General features: G+C 40.0%; 1 protein-coding gene across 8 annotated transcripts in view; it reads right to left on the reverse strand.

Annotated features, from left to right (window-relative positions):
- The window catches only part of CDKAL1 (CDK5 regulatory subunit associated protein 1 like 1), a 250,860-nt gene that overhangs the window by 146,180 nt on the left and 88,499 nt on the right, over positions 1-16,181 (reverse strand). For all 8 annotated transcript variants that reach the window (XR_009558049.1, XM_035126315.2, XM_035126314.2 and 5 more), the window contains one exon: positions 14,267-14,387. Coding sequence is in view for 7 of the 8 variants with exons in the window: in XM_035126315.2 (XP_034982206.1) it covers positions 14,267-14,387 (121 nt within the window). In the remaining variant the exon portion in view is untranslated. The remainder of the gene's footprint in view (positions 1-14,266; positions 14,388-16,181) is intronic.

Here is a 16,181-nt window from a genome sequence, read left to right on the forward strand (position 1 = left end):
TGGGCGACAACCCGGCAAACCTCCTCCTTCTCTTGCCGGCTCCCAGAGGCTTGGGGCGCTCTGCGCACGCTGCTGGGTGCCGACCTGGCAAGCCTCCTCTTCCTCCTGCCGCGGCCAGCGTGCTGGGTCCCGCTGGCTGGCTGGGGTGCTCCGTGGAGGTATGGCTTATTTTCGGGGTATGGCTTTTATTTCCTAAATGCTTAAAATCCTGCTATGGCTTATATTATGACTGCGTATTAAAATAGGGAAAACACGGTATTACTAACTGCTCCATTGTGCTTTCATGGAATCATGATCTTATTATTCCTAGTATTGTATCTACTCTATTTCCAGCCTGCATCATTCTTTCCTCACCCCTTAAGTTGTGGATCATCTGATGTTTAACAGGCAAGCCATTGTTTGTTTCTTTATCTCTCAAACACTTGCATTGTTATATGCAATAAAATAATTAAAATTTGGGGGGGGGGGAATGTTACTACTCCCACTAATTATAATTATTCTTTTTAGGGATTGTGAACATAACCCAAATTTGTGTGTATATTCAATTTAATTCAATCTTTTTGTATTCTTGTATGTAGTTTATATTTATGTCCTTTCCTTAATTTTTTAAAAGTCCTGTAAATGACAATTCTGGCCCTGAACATTGCTGGATGGAGGAAGAGTGTGATAAAGTTATTACCAGTAACTAAAGAAAGAATTTTGGGAAAGGGAAATGAAACCTTCACTTACTTATTAGTAGATCAGCCTAAATCAGGCATGTCCAAAGTCCGTTTCGGAGGCCTAATCCGGCCCACAGGTTGATTTAATCCGGCCTCTGTGGCAGTATATGTCCTGGGGGCAAAACTTTGGTCAGCCCTCAGGCATGTTCACTTCATCAAATCTGGTCCTCTTTGAAAAAAATTTGGGCACCCCTGGCCTAAATTATCAACCTTTCATCTTTCTTACATTTTAAATGTTGTGTTTGTACGTGTCCTGCCACATTTTCATATCTCAGCTACCAAAAACCAATCTGATTGTCTTGATGTACCTTGGCCCAATCTTGCCTTCCTATTTTAAATAACTCAAGCCTGGAACTATTCCAGGTCACCTGCTACCAGATACTATAGAAATAATGGCTTACATACACACTTTGAAAAAGAATAGATAGATACTCTTCTAATCTGGTGTTCAGCTCATGAGTCAGTCTTAAGCAATTGCAACTGTGCAAGATAAATCCATTTCCTCTCTTTCTGAAGCAGTGGCTTCCTGGCAATATAGATGTGACAAGGCTTTTTATTAGACAATAAATTAAGAAAAGTACACATTGGAGGATAAAAAACCAGTTCAATGAAGTATAAGCAGGCACAACCTTCTAGTCAACCGTCACAAAATTTTCCCAAGTTGCAAGAATAAATTTGTGAAAATAAACAAGGAAGAAAACAGATGTGGGTTAAATGAAAACCTGTGATAAAGGTAGATGGGGTAAAAGTGTATGTGATATTGCTCAAATTGTTCAGTAGCTGAAACTTCTGTGAGCTTGTACCCAAACACCAACTTTTCCTCTTGACATGGATATTGTGCCTTTTACACAGGAATGCTCAGAGATAGCTGAGTTGGTAGAGCATGGGAGTCATAGAGAGGTAGAGATCTCAGGGTTGTGGGTTCAAGCTCCAAGTTGGGCAAAAGATCCCAATGCATTGCAGGGGGTTGGAATAGATGACCCTTGTGGTCCCTTCCAACTCTACAATTCTATGATTCTATATACCTGTGGCCTTTCTGAAGCTGAACTAAAGCTCCTATCGTGGCTGACCATTGACCATGCTGACTGAGGTTTCCAGGAGCTGGAGTCTAATAACAGTTGGAGGGGCACAGGTTCCAGGGTGACAAGCAGAAATGCAGCAAGTGAAATCATTCCCACCATTGAGGGCATACACTTTTAATCACACAGCTGTTAAAGGCATACAAACCTTGCAACAAAAACAGCTGGCAATTGGAGGCAAGTAAAGTCAACATCAGGGCCTTCCCCCCGCAGCTAACTGACACTATCTGTCCTGAGAGAAGGAAGAACAGAGCAAGCACAGCAAGCGAAAACAACAGCAGGGCCTGCTCTGATCAGGCTGTCCCTTCCCCTGGACCAATTTTACATTTTATATCATTTATTTGTTTTAGTAAACTGCCTTGGGAGCATTGCCAATAAAATGCCTTATAAAAATACAACAAATGCATAAATAATAGTAATGACTGAAGCAAGCCACATTCCGCATATATTGTTGATGTAATCTTTGCTTGCAAGTTTTCTATTTCCACATATATAGCTCTGTATTTCCACTGTCTTAACAGTTCTACAACTGCCAGTGGAAAGGGAAGTAGCCATATATTCATAATCAACAGGAAATATATTATATATTATTATGAAGGCTGTTTCACACTTTACGCACACCATGGCAGATGCATAAACGGTGTGTCAATGCGCTCAGGAGCTCTAATTTGCCGCAAGTCCCTGACATGTATACAATGGATATTTATAGAATTGTGCCTGTCAATCAAACTTTTGTGTGTTTGCTACAGGGTGTACATGAGGGTAGCTGCTGCAAATGTGACTGCCGTGTAAAGTAGCTCAGACAGTAACACAGCTATTTGGCTCAGTATTGGAAGCTGTGAAGAAAGTTTGTATTGAGATCTCTATCGAAAGCTAATACACTTTAGTCTAGTGCTCAGAGATCAGAATGTACATCTCAAATCTTACAACTTTATTGATTATCTGTTTGTTTCTGGACTCAATTTAAGTGGTTTTTAAAGTCCTAAATGATCTGGGACAAGGTCATCTTGCTCCCATAGATACATGCCTGGACTTTGAAATCAGTCTTATAGGCCTTTCTCTTGGTGCCATGATGAGGGCCTTTTCAATGGTGGCACCATGGCTCTGGCACACTATTCTAACAGTACCGTGCCAGAACACCCTCTCTAACCTCCTTTCAACAAAACTGAAAATTAAAACCTTTTTTGCAGGCTTTCAGTGTTTAATTCTGCTACTGCCTCAATTCTGAGTTTTAGCCTTAATTGTATACAAATAATATGTGTGTTTTTAGCAGCTTATTTTAAATGATTGTTTTGCATTGTATTTTATGTGTATCATAAGCTGATCATGGTATGATTATAAAATAATAGGATATAACCAATAATTATATTCAGCAGCATGGTTGAACAATTAAAAAAATAAAATAGTTCAAAGCATTTTATATTTGTACATTTACTCTGCCAACTCAAACTACGCATTCTCACAAAAATGTATCTCCAAAACGTAGGACATTTGACACCTAACAGCCTTTCCATGCAAGAGCCACAGCTTGCCTTCTTCTGCAGATGGTGGAACCAGTCAAGGTACCATTATTGCAGCTGCCTTTCTAAGAGTATAGTACTCTCAAGCCTCAGTTCCCAGTTTCATTACCACACTGTGAATTCTTCAAGGAAGAGTAAAGGACCATTCTGGACTGCAGTCCAATGCAAGTTTAACCAACCTTAATTTTTAGGCCTACTAAAATCAATTATCTAAAAACATCGAACCTTTCTTGTGACCTCTGCAATTTTCTTTATATGACATGACTGATTAGGAAACCAAGTAGAAAAGGTGAATATTAATATTTTCTCTTTACTATTCACACACATTAACCTCCATTCCTTCCATTTGGAAAATAGTTAACCCACACCACAATGTTCTGCATATTTATTTTGATAACCTGTTTTGTCAATAGCTATTTCTATAGTCATATAGGGCCATAAGAAGCTCACATGTCATCTTGTTGTCAAATGTCTAGTTGAAAATACAAATACCGGTAGTGCTCAGGCACAATTGACAAAGAATTGTACAATAGAATCATGTGATTTAAACAGGTCCCTTCAATTCAATGAGTCCTGGTATATTAAACCTATAGTGAATATGGAATTCACGCCTCTGGATGAAACTTACTTATATCTAGTGTAAACCTGCATCTGTTTTTCTATTTTCCCAATGTTGGTTCTTTTCTCTCTTTTGACATGGTTTAGAACTTAAGCTAAATCAATACAAATATCAGGGAGAGGAATGGTTATTTACCCTCAAACCATGGGAAATTGTACAGTGAATCAAGCACAATCTAGTTTGCAGAAAGTACGCCAACAAATGAGGATAGTTTATCAAAGTAAAAAGAAAAACAGATTGGCAGAAGCTGGGAAAAGCAGATGACTAAGCAACCCCTTTTGTAAACACACTTGCAGCTGTACTTTCAGCCTAATAGGAACTCAAGTTGTTGAGCAACACGTTACCTTGCTCCAAGGTAACTAAGGCTTTAAAATGAGTATATAAACACACATGACTCACACACAAACCCCAAAATACAAGCACACTAGACGTTTATCTCTTAAAAACAAGAGAGACACCAAGTCTCGTTCTGGGCTGCTATATAAGAGATCATGGGACTGCCAAACATTTGCTGAGAAACTAAATTAATAGATGTGATGAGTGGCACATTCCTGCTTGACCTTTGCATAAACTGCTTTCTAACTCCCCACCCCTCACTCCATCTACAAATTCCCTTTACAAAAAAACAAAAAGGAGAAGGAAAGAAAAGGAGAAGACTTCAACTTATTTTGGGACACTTGTGTTCCAAGGGCCTACATGCATTCACCACAACATACATAGGCTCCATATACATTATCCCCATCCTTGAAGTAATAAAAGACACAGAACCTATTTGGAGTGTACAAGCTTAGGATCTTTTGCAAACAGAATTTTGAATGTGCAGAGACTGAGTGTGGTGAGTGGAAGGGACTGGGAGATACATCCTCAACACACCCAGTGGAAGAGACTCTCATGAGAGGTGATGGACTCTCCTTCCTCGGAGGTTTTTAAGCAGAGGTTATATGGCCATCTGCCATATATGATCTAGTTGAAATTCCTGCATCACAGAGGATTGGACTAGATGACCCTCGGGACCCCTTCCAACTCTACAATTCTATGATTGTACAATTCTATGACTTATCTGCAGAGGGCTATGGGGGAATAGCATTAACTCAAATCAGATTGCTGAAGCTCAGTATGTTGATATGCCATCCAACAACAAAATGTAGCCCAATTAATGATGGGACAGCAATGGATGAACACCAGATGAACCAAAGGACAGGAAATGTCTTGATACTCTAGAAAACAGGACCATTTGTTTTCAAGCACACAGAAGCCTTGATGTTTTCAAATGTAAGACTAGATCTACTATTTAGATTGCTATTTTGAATGATTCTAAGAGAGAAAATAAAGAAGCTGACATTTCTAGAATGTCTTCAAAGTCAAACTTTCCTGTTACAAATGAAGATATGGACAACAGCCAGAAAGATACTTCTAAGAACTGGTAAATGTGCAATACTGGGGATTGCTTAAGCTATGTTTTCGACCTTTGCTTAAAAGTATAACTAAAAAGAAATTTCTTCTCATTCTTTCTTCCTACTTACTTACTAAGAGCAGAGAAAGAAAGAGCTAGCAATTGGACAAAAAGCAATGGTACTCCCCTTTAAAAAGAAGACGGAAAATACCTCTCGGGCTTTATAGCTGGAAATGCACTGGGCCTTTGTTCCAAGAGAAAAAGTGACATTACACAACACCTTTGAATAAACTACTCTTGGCTTGGCTCAATAAAAATGCAATCTGAAGCAGTTTGAAGCCAATCTGCGACCAACATGGCATAACAATTTGGGCACATATTTTGTAAGTCACAGCCAAAAAGAGAAGACTACATTTCTTTAAAATATATGATGTCAGCCACTTAGATTAGAAAAATAATGGGACAGACTGTGATCTGTGAAACTGTCTTTCCATTCTGTTATTGTTAACTATCTGATACCATGAATATTTGATATACTCCAGCTGGTGCTCTTGCATGCTTCAGGCCTGGCAACAGATACTTCAACAAGTTATAGTTAGACAGGAACGATGGCGTCTGCATTTAAGATCGTTTAGTTATCCTTAAATAATTCAAAAGCAGGAAATCACAAAACAGTTTTTACCTCACAGAAATATACCATATCCTAAAATGCATAGTTTTGACATTTCACTGATATCTGTCCTACATCTAAAGTATGTTTTTCAGGTGTCTTTTTGTTGCAATTAATGCAAAAACTGTACTTTAGAAATGAGTGGGTGGGGAGAGAGAAAACGATGCATATTCACAATCAAGGAAAATATAGGTTTTCAGCTGCCTAACTGCTCAAGAACCAAATAATTTTGACTAGCTATCCATCCCTACAAGAATTAGCTCCTAAAAACATGCTGCTATTACCAAGCAATTTGAAATATAGATTCAGTCTTGCAGCCAACTATCTTATTGGAGCAGTAATAAACTTTGGCTCTCATACTTGGCATTTTCTAACAAATAAGGGAGTAGATTTCTACAGAAAAATAGGAGACCCCCCCAAAAACAGGAAATTATGTCTTACCCAAACTCTTTATTAATATTAGAATTCTTACTCCTGTATAATAAAATGTGGTTACAGAAATTAGCCACTCAAAAGGCAGGGTTCCCCCCCTTTTAATATTATAATGAGAAAGTATTTCTGGTTACAGGATTACAATACCATTTCTATGGTATCAAGGGGTCTGGTTTGTCAACAGGGTGGATTTGATTTAAATCAAACTGATTTAAATCATGATTTAAATCACGATTTAAATCACTAGTCAGTAAGGCTTGATTTAAATCATAGTCGATTTAAATCACATGAAAAACTTAAATACTGTCCACTCCAAACAATCAGAAAAATATTGTTTCTATTCTATTCACTGAACTTCTTGAAACTTAGCACTGAAGGGGTTGTTTCTGTATTCATAGGTTTGTAGAACAATAGGATTAAGGTCTTTTTCTCAACTCTGTTCATGTTATAACATTTTTGCTGTGAAGAAGAGGCATGTGATCTCTGTTGAGTCAAATTCAGTTTTGAGAACTGCAAAAGTAAACCAAGCATCTGTGATAATATCTTGTAGGCAGAGAATCTGCCCAATAATCTTACAAAAACCTCTGGAAGAGCATGACATTGTGAATGGATTAATGGCATTTATTTACCCCCAAAAATAAACATATACAACCTTATTCTACATAATTAAAAAACTAATCTTTATTTCATGATGGAATAACCTTTGGATGGTAATATATTTTCCTCAAAAAGCATTTTATTTTTAAAAAAATCAGATTTAAATCAAAAAAATCCGATTTAAATCAAAAAAATCCGATTTTTTTGATTTTTTAAAAAAAATCATTGATTTTTATCCACCCTGTTTGTCAAACAACACAACATTCGAAATTACTTTTATCAATATATTCATAAGAAATTATGTCAGGTGCAGAGTCTGAATGCAGAGTGCTAAAGAAGGTAATCAACAGAAATTATTTTGATGAGAACCAAAAGAGTAATTAGCCTTTGCTTAAAGTGAGCTGTCAGCACTTCCTTCAGTACTTTTCTATTTCTTGCTAACAAAGAGGGTCTTCTACTGGGAAAATAAAGGCCAATTATAATGAAGCATTTTACGTCAGCAGGCAAATTTCATCTATGAGTGCCATTCTGAGTATGAAATTCCTCTGACATACAAACAAGATTTAGGAAACATAGGTCAAAATTATATTCTCAGAAAGACTTAACACAAAATAGATATGTAAATTCTTAAGTTTGCAGCCCTGTGTACACTGACACAACAGTGCCTCCAATAAATGCAGCGAGATTTACTTCTAAAGAAATGTGAAAACAGATCCAGTTGCAAAGCTATTGAAAATAACTTTCCTTTCAGATACTGAGCAGATGCTTAAAATATTGCAGTTTTTGAGACTACAGTAAATTAAAAATGCTCACAGAGTTTTAGCTAGCATGGGTTGCAATGAAAAATAGGCCATTGATTAGTGCTTTGGCTATCCTCCCAAGGGTGTGTGCGCATGAGCATGCATGTGCTGGGGAGTTCGCACCCAGCACATACCACTGTGCTGAAAAATGGGTTGCAGGACTAGACAAGAAGCCATTAAGTTAGCTTGATCCCATAAATATTCATAGCTGGAATGACAAGTAATTTAGCTAAGTTCTGTATTTGGAAAGTCCCTCCTGTTGGCCATTACAGTGAAACATGAGGTATAGAAGGCTGTGCAACAGCTTCACAGAGACTGAAATACCCACAAGAAAACTGTGGAGGCAAAGCATTATCAATGACAACTTGCCATGCCTTCTCTCTGCCTTACACTCTGCTACATCTGGCAAGGCAGCAACTTAACCCAGGCGAAATAAGCTGGGGTAACTTGCAATGCGAGCACAGGTTATAAAGCTGCATTCAGTTGTGAGCTCAATCTGAAATATTCACGGACCATTGCAGCAGATCGTGGAATTAGGCAATTATGTTTATTCATGTAAGAACACTGCTGCAATAAGGAAATTAACATACCCTTAACCACTCCCTTGTAATAAAAGTATGCTGCCTGTGATCAGTAACCACCTACAGGTGGCCAGGTGCAGCCCCTGCTGCTACCACACGTGAACACATTCTCCCCATTCTGGAAGATGACAGCATGCAGATGCAAGCACGCATTGCAATTTTCACAGATGGAAACACAACAGAGGAGGCCACTGGTAAACTCTTCGTCTCCCCTGGCTGAAGAGATGCGCACATAAGCAGGGGACAGACGAATCAGAGCATGAGGATAGTTGAATGGCTCCCATCAGATGTGGAACGCCCTCCCATCAGATGTCAAAGAGAAAAACAACTACCAGATTTTTAGAAGACATCTGAAGGCAGCCCTGTTTAGGGAGGCTTTTAATGTTTAGTAGATTATTGTATTTTATTTTTCTGTTGGAAGCCGCCCAGAGTGGCTGGGGTATGTATGTATAAACAAACAAACAAATAAATAAATCTTATCCCAATACTTATCTGCAAGGCTGCCCAATCAGTAGCTGCTTGCACATTTCACAGTGCACATGTAATCCAGCACCCCAAGGGAAGATCCCTCTATCCTGTTGTGTATTTTGAAACCACTATGCTAAGGGACAAAATGGATATGCTGAGGGAGAGCTGTGATCAGGATCTCTAGTCCCCCCCCCCATTTCCTCCTTTTTATAACTAGTTAACAACCCTATTCAAGCAGCTTCAGGTGGAAGTAATGTTGAAACCTTTCATTTTGCACCAATTCCCTTGATCTGTATCACCTTCTCCAACTGCTATTGGGGAGAAACTAGAAACCCAGAAGCTCCAGCTTCTGTGGGGGTTGTTGTTTTTCTTTATTATTATGCTATGCATTTTTGTGTTTTTATATTGCAAACTGCCCTGTGATCTTTGGATGAAGGGTGATATAGAAATTTAATTAGTAATAACTACTGCAAACTGTGGCTGCCAGAATATATTGGCCAGTGAAATCATACTATACCAATACCTATTTACTTCTGGGCCTAAGGTGCTCATCTATATAGGCCGTAATAGCTAGGATCGCCTCCTCTTATATAATTCTGCCCATGTCTTAAGAGCTTTTCTCCACAGTCCATTATTGGGTGAGATTGTTAACCAGTTAAGACAGTTCCATATAATATTCTCTAAAGTCTCACCTATTATATGCTTCTTTTGGCTAAGGTAACATTTTTCTTATGTATATTTTCTGCCTGGTTAATGATGATGTTCTCTGTCACACTTTAAAGCAGCCCCATGATTTTTGAAATTCAGAACACTAATTTAGCTAAATATCCTACAAAATCTATTGAGGGACATTTCTAAAAGCTTCTCTTAGGAAACGTATGTGTCCTAAGAGCTTACTAATGGAATCACAGTTCAGAAAAGTTACGTGGACCATTATTGTAATTCTATAATATCCAAGTCCTTTAGGACAGAAGGAGCCAACACAGTGCCCTCCAGATGTCTGGGATTAGAACTCCCAGCACCCTTAACCTTTGTATTGTGTGTGTGATTGCTGGTTTTTTTTAGATATGCAATTTGTGTGTTTGTTTATTGTGAAATCACCTTGAGATGCTTCATAGGAAGCAATATCAATATCATCATCATCAAGGCGGCTCCGAGTCATGTTGGCTATGCTCTACGCTTTGCCCCCCGAATTGGAGGCAATATGCTTCTGACTACCAACTGCTGGAAAGTGCAGGTGGGGAGAGTGCTCTTTGCTTAGGCTCTGCTTGCACGTTTCCCATGGGCATCTCGCTGGATACTGTGAGATGGATTAGATGAGCCACTGGCCTGATCCAGCAGGCTCCTCTTATATTCTGAAGGGCTGCTGTTAAGAAAAAGCAAAGGGCCAACTATTTCAGTGCAACCCTACCCAGTGGATAAGTTGTAATTCACAATTCTAAAGGGGATGCAACTAACAGGAACAGTAGCAGGTCTGGCAGCACATTCCTTATGTAAGATGCTGCTGGAACGATGCTGGATTAAGATAAACTTTGAGCTATAAAAACTGCACACGTTGGCTGCTCTTACCCCTCGAGGCAAGTGTGGGAATTTCAAACTAAATATATAAATGCATAAATCTAAAGAACAATGTTCTTTATATCAGCTCAAACATATTCAGTGATGTAGAACTTCATGAATAAAACAAAGAAAATAATGTTAAAGTACTTAGATTTACAAAGCTGTGGTTAAATATTTGGACAAGTAATTGGAAAAATACTGTGTGTCAGAGATCCCATTTAAATAGTTTAATTAAGAAATAGTATCTTTGATGTATTCCAGTACCACAAATACATGTGCATGCATGCGCGTGTACACGCACCTCTAAAAACAGACAAACATTAAAAAAAAAGATTTTGCAATTATTTCTATGGTAAACAATTATTTTTCCCTCTCTCGTCTCCTAACCTATATCCTTTTTGCTCTCAGTAAGATGGATCCACATCACCTATTACTGACCACTCCATTTAGCTTTCTCATTTTTAATTACTCTTTGAAGACTCTTTGAATGTGCATGGTTACATTATGGCTCAGTTCACAACTAACGCTAAACCAAGCTATGGCTTAGTGTGAACGTGAGAGCCCCAGGACAGAAGATTGTGTCTGTTTTCCTCCTTTGGTCTTGCTGATTCTGCACTGCTATGGGCTCAGTCACTGTATATTATGCTCTAGGAGGCTTAGTTTGGTCCAAATCAAGTATACACTTCCAGAGTGTATACTTCTGGTAAATGAGCCACCACCATAGCTGCCAAGTTATCCCTTTTTTAAAGGGATTTTCCCTTATGCTGAATAGGCTTCCTCGCGAGAAAAGGGAAAACTTGGCAGCTATGGCCACCACAGCCACTGGAGGGCTGTGAAATTTGTGCCCCAGGCTTTTTAGTCTAAGCAAATGCTATCTGAAACCAAAAGGACACATTCGTTGACAGATGCGATTTCACCCCCAGCTCTTCTACCCCACTATCTAAAGGAGAAGGCAAAAACAGGGGCAGTGCTGGGGAAAGCAAAGTTTCTGTGAGGGGAAATCGATGGACCAAGAGAGGATAAACTCATGGAAGAGGACTGTTTTCTGGGTAAGGGAGCCGCAGTTCCAGAAAGAACAAAAGGCAAGCAGGGAGGCGGGGAAAGCAATGAATATGGGGAAATTGGACTGGGGGGGGGGGGAGAAAGGAGGAAGGTTCGTGTGTTACTGCTGTGTTAGCAACCAGGGATGACCCAGGCAAGAGAGATAGTGTTCTGTTTTTAATTAGACCAGCTGCTTGCCTAATAAGAGATACACCACAAAAACAATGACATTTGCAGCTCAGTCTTCTTTTACATAAATAACTGATTCTGCAGTACTTAGTTCCCATGGTGCAGACTTTGAAGTAGATAACACTGTCCTGTAACCTCAATTCACCTTAGCCCACTAGTATAAGCCTTTGAGAGTCAATTAAAATGCAGTTACTTTCATTGCAGTTCTCAAACAGTGTTAGAAACTCAGATATATAAGCTAGGCACAAATGGGTCCTGAAACCAAGGTTACAGTCGCCAAAAGGGAATGTTTAGTTGCCATTTTGGGGCAGGAAGGCTTTAAAGTCTTATTTTTCAAATGATGGACTGACTGTGATTGACTCTCAGTTAAACATCTAGCTAGTTTAGATGACAACCTTGAACTACGTTAAGAGCTTTGAGAACTTGAAAAGTCATTTGATCCAGGGACAGTCTATATATTCTGACCTCTTGTTCTTAATGGTGACTGCTCCTGCTCAGGCTGCACAGAAAAAAGCAAATTTGATCCAGAAATTCACTCCAATTGAGCAGATAAAATGTAACTGATAGAATTCTACAGGGTGGGGTGTTAGTGTGTGCAAAACAGTCCAGATCCAATGATCCTCAGGCATATACTTCCAGATGGTAGAGATGTCAGGCACTATTCTGGCACCCAGGCATCTTCAATTGGTTGCAAGTGGCCCAAAGCCAGGTGCAAAATGCACCTTACACCGGGCTAATTTCGAATACTGTTCTCAAATCATGCTTTCTTCTGTTTTTTTAAACAAGACATACCTCTTGCAAGGTGTAGTATTTTTTAAAAAAATTAAAAAAATCCTTCCAGTAGCACCTTAGAGACCAACTAAGTTTGTCATTGGTATGAGTTTTCATGTGCATGCACACTTCTTCAGATACACTGAAACAGAAGTCATCAGATCCCCTCATATAGTGAGAGGGTGGGGGGGCACCACTCAGAAGGGTGGTGGAAAATCGGACTGTTTATGACTGCATTTGGTCTTATAGGAAGAATTTACGACTGTTTACGACTGCAATTGGTCCCGCAGGAAAAGCAAGGGGTGGCTAAAGATAGCTTTATCATGTATAATGAGATAAGAATCCAATGTCTTTGTTCAGACCAGGTTTCTCCATGGTTTTAAGTTTGGTGATAAATTGCAGTTCAGCAACCTCTCTTTCCAGTCAATTTCTGAAATTCTTTTGTATTAAGACAGCTACTTTGAGATCTTGTATAGAATGTCCTGGGAGATTGAAGTGTTCTCCTACTGGTTTCTCTGTCTTGTGATTCCTGATGTCAGATTTATTTATCCTTTGGCGTAGCGGTTGGCCTGTTTGTCCAATATAGAGAGCTGAAGGGCACTGTTGGCATTTGATGGCATAAAAAGTGAGGTATGACTTCATTCACATCAGCATATTTTCTGAGGCGATCAAGTTGCCACATAGTAAAGCTGCATGCTCGCAATGCCCTCAAAAATGCTACAGTGGTACCCCGCAAGACGCAATTAATTCATTCTATGAGTCATTTCGTAGTGCGAAAATTTCGTCTTGCGAAGCGCGGTATCCCATAGGAACGCATTGAAATTTAATTAATGTGTTCCTATGGGCAAAAAAGAAGTGCAAAAAAAAAGGCACCGACTCACCCGCCATGGCCGGAAGTCTGTAAGGCTCTGGGGAGGGGGAAGCAGGAGGAGGGCCAGGGGTCTCCTCCCGCCGCAGCCTCCACTCCTTCAGATGCCGCCACTGTTGCCGCCAAGGGCCGCCTGGCGAGCCCTGCTGCTGCTCCTGCCGGATCCCGCCAGCCGCCAGGGAGGAGCCGCAGAGGCCGCCATGACCGCTGAGGAGGGCAAGGCCGAAGCCGCGGAGGCCGCCAAGAAGGGCAAGGCCAGAGCTGCGGAGGCCACCAGGAGCGCCGCGCCGCCGCAGGAGGCAGAAGCGGCGGCCGTGGACGTCACCCCCGGCCGCGACGGCAGAATTGTAAAGGTAAGCGGCGGCAGCGGCGGCTTCCCTTCCCACCGCGAGGCTGCTTCGTCTTGCGAAGCACGGCCATAGACGACTTCATTTTGCGAGTCTTCAAAAAAAAATCGCAAAACGCTTTCGTTTTGCGATTTTTTCGTTGCGCAAGGCGTTCGTCTTGCGGGGTACCACTGTATTTGATTTCAGGAGAACTTTCCAACACTACCTTGTGGGTCCTGAGGGGGAAAGCAGCTCCATGGTGGTTCCTCTAACCACAAAACAGACATGGAAATTGGCTGTGTAAAGGCTGGTGTAGGGAGAGTTAGTCATCACACAAAAGAGATCTATCACAACACAAAATTATGTTTTCAGGAAAGATTAGAAATAGCAGAAACTACAGTTTAAGCAAAAACACACACCCCTGAATTTTTATAACTGTGAAATGTAAGTAAATAAGTAGGTAACTTGTCTTAAAGTATTAATGCTACTGAATATCATGGGAATTTTCACTGTTTCCCCCTAAATTGTTCTTTATGGTATGACCTGAGGCAGCTCTGCATTAAGAATGGACAAAAATGAAATTGAATTTCTAGGCAGTATTGAATATTTTATGTCAGTTTGAATGATGCTTACCCTGTATTGATGGAAATTATTTCTATCAGTGGGTTCTTTCTAATCTTTGGCAAATCCAATCGCGCTCCCCCCAACCGTTTTCCATTATCCTTTTTCTGACCCAGCAATCTCACAGAGTGACCTTCAAATAAAGGGGAAAAATGGTACCATTATACATAAACTCATTTGTTTTAATATATTCTACTCAAATATTTTGCATTTTGTTAAACAAAACAGACCCAGGAGTCTTCTGGTAACCAACAACTTACCAAATAAAGGAAAAGCCAACATTAAAATTAGTTGTTATTATTATTATTATTATTATTATTATTATTATTATTATTATTATCATTATTAAGCTTAGCTCCTTTCATTATATTTTGTTCGGCTATTTGACAAAAGCAGGTCAATCAATTTTAAAAGCCAAATTCCCAAGAAACAGCATTTTGATTATAATTGCTGTAAAAATATTACTATTGAGTTTAAGGGTGTTGTTGTTCCTTTTTGAACAGTATTAGACCACAAACCCAAAGTTGTGGGCAGTATGCTTGAACTGATGGGTGTCAGCTTGAGCAAGAATTTCCATTAAGTTCTCACAAAGTAATGCAAAAAGATTCGGATGAGGGAACATTTTCACAATACAGCCCAGTTTGTTGTGCTTCTCACGTATAATACTACTGACATGTGAGCACTTTATAGGAATTTATGGCTTCATCTGTAGCTTAAGTGAGCTCATTCAGAAGCAACTGCATATTGACTTCAAAATATTCAGAGCACAAACACAAGTATTCAGAAAGCTCCTTTTCCATAATTCTAGACACATTGTTTCAGGTCACCCAAATAAAAAAGAATGCTTTTTTTTCTTGGGGGGGGGGGGGAGCTTTGCAAAATACTGAGCTACAATTTCTATCTATCTATCTATCTATCTATCTATCTATCTATCTATCTATCTATCTATCTATATTCTAATAACAGATTGGAATTGGCACCTGCCATGGTAATAATAATAATCTTATTTCAAATGTAAATGTAAGTAATCAAGATTAGAAAGCCCAACCAATCTGAGTAAAGCTCTCTGCAATCGCCAGCTCCTTCAGCCTGAAGCGAGATGAGCACCGCACCCCATAGTCATGTTTGACTGGACTTAATCAACCAGGAGTCCTTTACCTTTACCCATTTTACATGCAGGTAAATTAAATCCAACTAAACATCAAAAAGAGCTTTCTGACAGTAAGAGTTGTCAGATAGTGGAACAGACTCCCTTGAAAGGTGGTGAACTCTGCTTCATTGGAGGTTTTTAAGCAGAGGTCGGGTGGCCATCAGTCATGAATGCATTAGTTGCAGGGGTTGGACCAGATGACCCTCGGGGACTCACCGAGCAGCGCCAGAAATTGCGTCTACACAGTTGCAGAAGTGATTTCTGGCACTGCGGACATTTTGGAAATGCGCAACGCAAGAAATCGCTTCTGCACATGTCCGCGGCAGAAGCGATTTCCGGTGCTGGCTGCCTATTTCCAAAATGTCTGCAGCACCACCGGAAATCGCTTCTGCGTCTGTGCGGCCCACGCCAATAGTCTGTGGGAATCCTCCGTCCCACGGGCAGAAAAGGTTGCCGACGCCTGGTCTAAAATGATGAAACAACTTCACTGGAAATAAAAGAACACCTAGCTCAGCCCATTTCAATAAAGTGGGTTGGATCCAGACTTTGGCATGCTTAGTCTAGACACACTGAAAGCTGACAGGGCTTAAATTAATGATTATCTTCGTTGATTTGAGTCTACGTACAATCCTAACCCCCTGATGGTGATGGCTGTGGGCATTAGGATAACATGTAGGCCTAAAGCTGTGCCCTGAAAGCTGCTACCAGCTTTTCTGCTGTGGTAACAAGCAGAAAACCCTAATCTATGAGATCCAAAGCTCCATGGATGCCTCAAGG

The sequence above is a fragment of the Zootoca vivipara genome, chromosome 8 (genome assembly GCF_963506605.1).
Source record: "Zootoca vivipara chromosome 8, rZooViv1.1, whole genome shotgun sequence".
Classification (NCBI taxonomy): domain Eukaryota; kingdom Metazoa; phylum Chordata; class Lepidosauria; order Squamata; family Lacertidae; genus Zootoca; species Zootoca vivipara.